A 9,605-nucleotide genomic window follows, 5' to 3' on the forward strand; every position below is an offset into this window, starting at 1 on the left:
AAGGGTGGTGGGGTTGGCAATTTGCTAAACCCCCCTTTGGTTTGGGCTCATCATGGTCCTGTTGTTTGGCAATTATATTTTAAAGGGCGAGCGAAAAAGACATTTAAACGGGGCAATAAATAATAATGGTTTGCTCTGTTTTGGCGATGCCATGTTCCCCTGTCAGTCTGCGTTAGAGGTCCCTATAGAATCGCATCAACTGCAGTTTGTACGCGACTACAAACATAAATCAGATTACGTCACGCGGTGTTTTTCTGGCCGCCCTACTCGGTCAGGCATCAGTTTTACCAAAAGGCAGCCAACCAAAGAGCATTTTAGCCCGCAACAGAGCAGTAGAAACTACCCCAGACTCCAGCTGCGGCTTTGAAGTCGAGCGGTTGTGCGCCCGACTGTGACATAATGGATGAATGACGCTGATGAATTATGTTTTTACTTTAAAGATGTTTTTACTTGAATTTCAATAGGCAAATTCATTTCCACTTGAAAACATCTTTTACTTAAACAAATTCGTTTTCCACAAAACATTTTCACATAATATGCAACATAATATGCTGATATTACATATGAAAAAATGATTTTACATTTGAAAATCATTTTCCACTTATTGTCTTAATTAAACATGTAAACCAGAATGGACAAGTTTGTTACAAAGGGCCGCATGAGATACAATGTTGAACTTTGTAAATTTTATAGATTTGTGCAAGTTTGTGTAAAAACGTAATGGACAGTTTTCATAATTGTATAACAGCCGATGGAAAGATGTTTAGGTTTCGGCTGTAAGTATTGAAATACTTTTGTCCGGCGCTTCAAAGCAGAATGTACTCCTTTGGTGGAATCTGTTTCGCTGCTTTAACAGTGCCCCTTTGTCGTGCATTAACGCGAGACAGTCTGTATAATCGGGGTCATTTTAATCATATCCTTTTCAGGAAATATTGCTACCGCTAGGTAGGAGTACAGAGCTAAAAAATAATTTTACGATGACGTCATATTTTGTTTGCAATTTCTACCCCCAGCTGAAGGCCCCTAGGTAAATAGACTTCTAAATTCTTAAAACGTCATCTACATACAGGCCTTCATCGTGTCTGGATATTTGAAGTCACTACGAATAATATTTTTACTATAAAACTCTGCCAAAAAACGGTCTGAAACAAACCAAAAAAAAACATAAAACAATTCGGGCAAAAACAAGATATGTCCCGAAAATAAATTTTCGGCCCATATAATTCGGGCAAAAACAAGATTTGTCTCAAAAAAGTTTTCGGCCCATATAATGAACGCTCCAATCACTTTAAAACACGACTTCTGATGGTGTAACTATAAAAACATTACTGTAAAAGCGTTTAATTTGATTAGGGTGATTTATTCAACAACTATAAGCCACGAAATATCAACGAACAACGAAAAAAATTCTATTGAATGAAACATCTGCATAAATTTGCTTTTAAAGCCCGTCAATGAATAGCGGAAGTATATATCTACTGTTTGGGGGCGCAATAAAACAAAACACACACACTTCAAGTATCACTGATTAAAAAAATAATACAAAATATTAATATACATTACACAAAGTCATTTATCCAAATATATACTTTATTCAAACTTTAAACAAAAAATGAACACGGGTTAACTCCATCCAGTTATATCGCGGGGTTTATCGTCGTCCCAAATCACGTGGCGAGACACTTCGCCATAAGTCGTGTTCAGAATGGCAAGCTCTTTGAATGTCCGTTCTATTCTGCCGTTTATGAACGGCATGTGTCTGAAACAGTTTTCTCACTGGTTTATTGCGCTCATGTAATTATCTATTTGTTTTAGTTTTACATAGGCTTAGCGAAATGTTAGGGTTTTACGGCTTGTTGCTATAATGATGGATAAATTGGGGTTAAAACGACTTATTTTAATCACATTTGTAAACGAAAATCGAAAATAATTGATAACAAATGTTGTTTTGCTAAATATTCATTTAGCTTCGCGTAAAATAATCTCTGTTTTTAAATGATTTGACTTGACTTATGTCTTTTGGATCAACGACTTGGGTTGAAAAAAGGTGTTTTCATTAAGCAATTTGTTTTGTTGTAAAATTGGGTATTTATCATAATTTTCGCACATAAAACAATTTACTTGCCATATGATGTATTTATTGTTTTTACTGTAGTTATTGCTCATAAATATTCAGACGAATTCATCAGTTTTAATAGTTTAACGTTTTATTTTTATTACAAGGACTTGATTTGGAGTTCAATTGCTCTAATTATGACTCGACTTGAGTAACCGATGGCTTCAACTGGGACGTGACTTGTTATTTATTCGAAAAGGCTTGACTTGGACTTAAGTTATTTTACGAATGACTTCACTGGGACCTAAGTGAAATCAAAATTACTTGTTTACAACACTGAATAAAATATTTAAGATGTTAATTCGTGCCACAGTTTTGTTTAGGACTCCACTCTCTATTAAATTATTGCGAAGAACACTTCGTCAAGTAAATAGAGTAAAATATTCAACAGGGATTCCTAACTAATTTTTTCTTGCGTATCCTAGGTATAATAAAAAAATGCACATCATTTCGTTAAATTCAGGAAGATTTGCGGCCCAAACCTTGCGTAAAGATGCATAGTGTAACTGTCTCTCCAGTTCCACAGTTCGTAGTACATCAGGTCTTTCTCTTCCCAAGTTGGACGCAGCATTTTCTCTATGACAACGTGAATCGTGTCGGGAAAGAGCTGCCACATGCACCAAGGAACTTCACCGGAACTCTCGGCCCACCTAGCGGATGACTAAAAATTAAATTACGGCCGCACGACAGTCGACACCTCACAAACAAAACCGTAAACGATGACCCTATTCAGTTCTTTGACTATAGACTAAACCCGGAGTTCTTTTATAAAAAGAAAGTGTTTTTTGTTCATATAGTTATGTACTCTCATGAAGGGAGTTACAATTAAAAATAGATAGTTTTTTTTTTTTTGGTACCGAAACAAGTAGAACGCAGAACAAAGTTAAAAAGAAAATTACAGTTGTTTGTTCCAGGATGCAGCGAAAGGCGGTAAGGTACATCGAGTCAACCGCACCCTAAAGACATTATTAAAACCCTTATTGTTCTATGATGTTCCAATACTAGAAACAAAAAAACGGGTTTCTTTTAAATAAAGAAAGTGTTTTATTGTTTATATAGTGATGCACTCGTATTTAGAAGAACTAAAACCGAAGGGATGTTCAACACTGAACAATTGATTCCGATATCCGATATTTTGGACAAAATGTATCGCGATACGATCCGATACAAAATGAATGCGCAAATGACACCAAGACAAACCAAAAATAGACTGACTTTTATAATTGTACTTATAAAGCTCGCTATCGTTATATAAAATGTTTGCGCTGTTTATGCTATCATTTTCATTTCAAACCAACGAAAACGGATTTAGAATATTGACGCCCATATTTATTTTTCGTTTTATTTTTGCATCTTGGGTTTTTTCCAAAATTTCCGTTAAATCATAACCATTTTTGCCACTAAGCACGAAAAACTTCTTTCCATACTTTCCAATAAAAAGGCAAAAATACCTTCAACCTTCTCATACACTTTACTTCCAATCTCAATATATTTATCTGTGGTATAAGCAAACTTACTCTGAATTGTTAAAGTTCTTGTATTCTTGGTACCATCTGTTCAAAAACCAGGAGTCCTTGTTTGCCATGATGATGCTGTTAGCTGACAAAAAATGTTTGTTTTAGTTTCAAAGCGCATGAAAAGCACAAATGAAAACTTCAGGCATGAAAAATAGGACAAAATTCTATACTGAAGATGAACAAATTTTTCTGTCCAGATTTTCGTTTACCAAGTTTATGATAACTCTCCTCTCCCAACACCATCGTATTTTCCCGCAACTTGTCCAACGATTTTAGGATGATAACATCGTTATCGATGTATATTCCACCGACCTCAAGCATAATATGCATTCTTGCAATGTCCGCCTGATGCTCGACTACCTGAAAGAAAAGTATGAATAGTTTCAGCAAAATTGGTGCAGTTTTGCAAGAATTGCCATTTATCTAGATTTTAGAACATCAACGTGTCCAAATATTTACAAAACTGTCGAAAACGCGTTTAAAAAATCTTCCCGAAGTAAATATTCACACATCGTTGAAAAATGCCGGCTTTTTGAGCTCAAGAATATCATTAGTGACTTGAACTCACGTTAGCTGATTTTGTCCAAACAGTTTTTGTCGGGCTTCTTCTAACAATTTTCAGTACGTTTCCAGCGTAGTATTTCAATGAATCCCATAGGAAACCGACGGGCTCACAATCGGTGTGAAACAGAATCAAGTCTGGCTTTTGTATTTTAACGGCGCTTAGCATGCTGTAAAATATGAACGTACAGTATGAACTTAAACTTTGGTGTCGAAATCTAACCAATAATGAATACTTTCGACATGTCAAGATTGATGGGAAAATATCGACACAACGACGTTAAGTATGTTTTTCGAACTTTTCTTGTACGTATACTCTTGATTATTTCAAAGATTTAAGCCTATAACCTGGTTGATATATATCTAATGAAAGCAAAATACATGTGCTCAATAAGCACTATTTTCCTTTGTTGGTTTTCTTGCTTTGTTATATACGTTGGGGTCATAAGTAATTTTTCGCAGCAGTGCTACACAATAACGAGACTTTAAAAATAGAGTTAGCTCCACCAGGCAACATATCAATAGATAGAAATCGCTCTTCTGGTGTAAACGAAGTATAAAATAACGAGAATTTACCTGACATAGTGATGCATGATATATTCGCGACAGCCAAACCAAATAATGTGGATTATATTCGGTATGGGGTTTCCCCTGCTGTTTGAAAGTGCGCGCTGAACTTCGGGAATCTGTAATGAACATAGAATTTGATATTCGGTAAAGTATTTCTAGGCCTAACACAACGCAATTAGGGCAATTTGAGCTACGTCTGAAGGTATTATCTTTTGAGTCTCCCGCCTAAAAGGTATATCTCTTTGCACATTACAAAATGAAAACGCTTGTGTTGCTTTAGAAATGCATAAACTGTATAAAAGCTTCTGTATAACTTTTAAACGTGACCCTTTACAGGGGCTTTGCAGACCGATGAATGTTGCAACAGTCGTAATTGTCACGAAGTAACTACCAGCAAAATGTCGTCATCTCCGAGCGCTAGTCTGCGTGCTTTCTCGTTCATCCATTCCTTTTTAACTGCTTCTCTGTCGACCGATTTCGACGTGTCATGGACCAGCCGCAGCGGGTCTGGCTTTTTCGTCTAAGAAAAATAAGTAAAAACATTACGCCGACGCCAAATGGCATACTAAAATAGACGACACGTTAAGTATAGTATACAGCCTATATTGGCTTTCAGTGTGATACTGAAAATACACAACTTGATCACAAATTCCACTTGTTGAAGTCACCCGATATAATGGTGTGCGCTTGGCATTAGCAAAATTTTATTCGCTGATTATGCTCTTCAAATTTCCAGTCATGGGGTGATGTCTCCAAACAATATTTGTTTTGATTAATTTACTATCTAAATGACTTGAACAAACACTCGATGTTGTGGTATTGTTTTTCATTTCAACAAACTATTTTCACTTATATGGGCCATGTAATGTTTACACCTTATCTATATGTGTCCCTACTACCAGCTAGCGCTATATCAACAAAAACTCTCTACAAAAAGCAAATCTGTATAACGCAATGTATGCTTTATTTTGATTTTTGCGATTATATTAAATTCATTTGCACGAACGCGCAAAATAACCTGGAGAACAACACCCTTCTTAATATTACTTTAATTATGACGTCACAGTATGCGTAAATTGCGACGTAATATTTGAAAAAATAATATAAGCCCCCCGCCAAACAAAAATCCTGGATCCGTCCCCGGTAGCAAACCGAACAACCCGCCAATAAAAGTTGGACCAAACAACATAACCTCTTTTGTTTTAGTCAATGCCGGCCACCGAAAACTAAACGTACCGGAAAAGGCGTGAGTTTCACTGGATATTTACTCTTCTCGGCCGGATTGGCGTAAAACTCAATAAACTTTTTGGCTTCATCCTTTTTGCGATCGTACTCGGACATTGTTGTAGCCATTCCAGTCATATTGCGCGAGGAGTTGGGGTCCGTTAGTATTTTGACCGGTGCCCTGTCAACAGCCTTCAAATGGGCGTCACTCTCGGCAAAAAGCAGTTGAAAGCAATTCAGCAGCATAATTCCAAAAAAGATAGCAGGGCCGCCTAGTTCTAATATACGTCGCTTTAGCATCGCGTTACCTGTCGATTTTTAAAGCACACGATCTGTGTTGGACAGAAAATGATTCAAGGTACAATATAGGTCGTCGTCGATAACCTGCTAGCGATCGTGTTACAAGTGACTTTGTAACGTACAACAATAAAAAACTCGCTCGTATGTTTACAAAACAGTGTAAAACAATACCAAACTGTTTGGGTAAACAACGAGTTTGAAAGGGCGAAAGTATGCGGCTTTCACCAACCTGTTATACTATATTAATTGTATTCCTGTAAAATATTTAAATGGAATGTCCGAAAAAAAAAGACGAATAATTAACAGGATGCCTGCAAACGAAGACAGCAACAGTTTAGTGTTTACTGCAACAAATTTAATTTATTGTTAAACCCAAACCAAACTGAAAGAAAAGGATCGCCAAAAACCAATTGGGAACCACTGGTTTAGGCAAGATGTTTGTAGGTAATTGCCTAAATTCCTACGATTCAGTCGGCAATAAACTTTGAGTGAAAAAACGTCAGTTTTGTTGACACGTGAACCAAAACCAGTTAAAAATCGCCTTTGCTGTCATGGTATTCTATATCCAACTGTTTCGCTTTCGCTCTTCAAGAAAGACACACGTAACATAAATACAAAACGCAAAAAAGTTCCATACATGTCAAAAATTGCATGTAAAAAAAGCTATACTATGAAGCACTTTACAAATGCTGGCCTAAGCAAAATAATATTAAACATATAACTACGAATAAAACATCCGTCGCTTTTCTTCACTATTTTCCTATAATGCAATTATTTGTCGCCTTTCGTACACATTATCTCATGACTAAAGCGATTGTTTTTTGGCTTGATTATTTTTTGACTGCTTAAAAACCAGCTAATATGGTTCACAAAGTATATCGAAGCGTGCCAAAGCATTTGACGAACATGCACAATTGCACATTCAGGAAGTAAAGAAAAACTGCAACATCGTGACAGACGGACTTTTTTCTGTTGCTTTTATACGCAAGACTTTTAATTATAGCAGGAATTTTATCCTGAGAAAAATAAGTCCCAGCAGGTCATAATTATAGCAAGTCAATTTTAAGTCGTCCCCTAAAAAAGTCATAAAAATTAAATGTTCATCTATTAAAATTGGTATATTAGTCCGATTATGACCAAACCCTCTACTAAAAATAACAAAAACCTAACATACTGCAAGCAAGTGTAAAACTTTAGCTAAATAACTCAGTTTTAGAACGAAAAATGCTCAATGAAATCACGGTATTTAAACCCGAGCCATTTGGATAAAAGACTTAAGTCAGGTCAAGTCATTTGTCGAAAAGACTTAAGTCAATACAAGTCATTTGTCCAAAAGACTTAAGTCAAGTCAATTAATTTGCCCAAAAGACTTAAGTCAAGTCAATTAACTTGCCCAAAAGACATATGTTAAGTCAAAGTCATTTAATACAGTGACTAAAGTTCAGTCAACAAACCTGTTGAAAACTATCGCTTGGTGTACGTTCTTCTTTCGCGAAGTCTGCATTAACTTGGCACATGGTCTCTGCATGCCTTAGTTGCTCTCTTTACTGCTTAGATGTTTTCAGATAAACGCAAATGCAAACAATCTCGTACACAGGATATAAATGAATGCCGCCCTTTGTCTTATTTATCAAATGTTTTTCGCTACCGTATGCTTCCGCCGATGAAAACAAAAATACTTGTATGCCTGGGTTGGCCAATTGGTTATAAGTATAGGGCCATTTTTATTTTAACCTAAAACAAATCTTTTAAACTTTATTTTTATCAAATTTTACCTTTATTTTAACCTAACGGAATTGCTTATTTGTAGAGGCTACAGTTCTTCCTTGAATTGATGACAGTTACCCAAACATAATATTTTGTCGATTTCAGACCCAAATGTAATATTTTGTCGAAAAATCAAGGTGTTTTATGGATTTAGATTTAGCTTGCTTAGGCATTTTTGTATTACAGAATGTCAGTAGGCTATTCCTAAGATCCAAACTGTTGATCTTCGAAAAGACCACGTTTATAAAGAGGAAGTGTCTTAGAAGAATTATTTAAATGCGTAACTATGAATAAAAAAAAATGGACAATTTGCGATAAAAGTTACTGCTGATCCAAGTGGGCATTGTGACATATTTCCTGCTTTTATTGGTTAATATGGTTTAATTGTGTCACAGTTCTTGATTTACAATGTTTCCACGACGATTTTTACAAAAACTACTCTCAAGAAACAAAAACTTTGTCAAAAGCCATAACTTGACAAATTTTGACTTTATTGTAAATTTTAAATTTATTTTAACCTATTCTTACAAACTGTCGCCTAGGTGCTGAAAACACTTTTATACTTTGATTCATGGACAGACGAGCACCTTAAAAAAATGACTTCATGGACTTTTGCGGGCCCTATGCCTTCCCAACGGAAGTATATATTCTTCTTGTTAATGTTATGTCGCACCTCTAGACCTATAAAAACGTGGTGTCTCACCTCTAAGCAAGCGAATTATTTTGGTTATTTCCGTATTTTTCTTTGATTCTTGCAAGTTTTATTATAAATATACTGCTGCTGCCGGGGTTTGTATCAATTGTCAAATTGTTCTTCCGACAATAATTTCTTATGAAATGAACCGATGTTTCGATAACCTAAACAGTAAATTAATGATATTGCAACCGCTACTGCACAAAAAATGATAAGTAGGTTTTTTGCATTGGTTTAACTTAGGTGTGTAATTATCCAAAAATAGTTCATGAAATCTCAGTTCAAGTATAGTCGATACTATAGGTCCTATACTGATATAATAAAAGCCTGGAGAACGACATATGTTATGTTATCAAATCTTAATTTAAAAACAAGCCATTTAAAGTTTTTTCGGGCAAAAAAGCTTGGATGTTATTTCACGGCAAACTAAATTGTTTTCTTTTCGTGTACAGGACACCAATATATAGTAGATAAGGAATGCAAATTTGAAAAACACATTGTCTAAATCCGGATACGTCCATGGCCCGTGGGTGTAAAATATTATACACCCCTGTAGACAAAATGTTTGTTATTTGTTGTGCTTCTCACATCTGAAGTTACGCAATACGATAAAGTTTGTGATGCTAAAAATTTTCTAGAAATTTTCCGTTATGTCATATTAAACAGCGCCAAAGCAAAAACAGCAACATATCTCAAGTTACGCAATACGATAAAGTTTGTGATGCTACACTTTCGTATTACATCACAATGCCTTAAAAGTGGCGTGATGTTGTAATTGTTTTAAATGGTGTTGGGCAAATCAAGTTGAGCGATAAAACAACAATAGGTATAGACCAGTGGTTCTCAAAGGAAGCCA

General features: G+C 35.6%; 1 protein-coding gene across 1 annotated transcript; it reads right to left on the reverse strand.

The window, feature by feature from the left end:
- Window positions 1-1,352: 1,352 nt before the first annotated feature.
- Window positions 1,353-6,286, reverse strand: LOC146133509 (uncharacterized). The gene is made up of 8 exons (XM_083397370.1): window positions 6,001-6,286; window positions 5,156-5,284; window positions 4,771-4,880; window positions 4,202-4,364; window positions 3,843-3,993; window positions 3,634-3,715; window positions 2,599-2,766; window positions 1,353-1,759 (listed from the first exon to the last, which is right to left on the reverse strand). The coding sequence occupies exons 1-8, from the start codon at window positions 6,232-6,234 to the stop codon at window positions 1,624-1,626; spliced, it is 1,173 nt and encodes a 390-aa protein (XP_083253496.1). The 5' UTR covers window positions 6,235-6,286; the 3' UTR covers window positions 1,353-1,623.
- Between the last annotated feature and the right edge of the window lie 3,319 nt (window positions 6,287-9,605).

Source organism: Ascidiella aspersa, chromosome 9 (assembly GCF_963924565.1).
Source record: "Ascidiella aspersa chromosome 9, kaAscAspe10.2, whole genome shotgun sequence".
Classification (NCBI taxonomy): Eukaryota; Metazoa; Chordata; class Ascidiacea; order Phlebobranchia; family Ascidiidae; genus Ascidiella; species Ascidiella aspersa.

Coding starts and splice junctions, on each gene's coding strand:
- LOC146133509 (XM_083397370.1), bottom strand. CDS start 6,234: ATGCTGCTGAATTGCTTTCAACTGCTTTTTGCCGAGAGTGACGCCCAT. Junction 4,365..4,770: donor ATCATGCATCACTATGTCAG/GTAAATTCTCGT, acceptor CATATTTTACAG/CATGCTAAGCGCCGTTAAAA. Junction 2,767..3,633: donor AAGAACTTTAACAATTCAGA/GTAAGTTTGCTT, acceptor GTCATCCGCTAG/GTGGGCCGAGAGTTCCGGTG.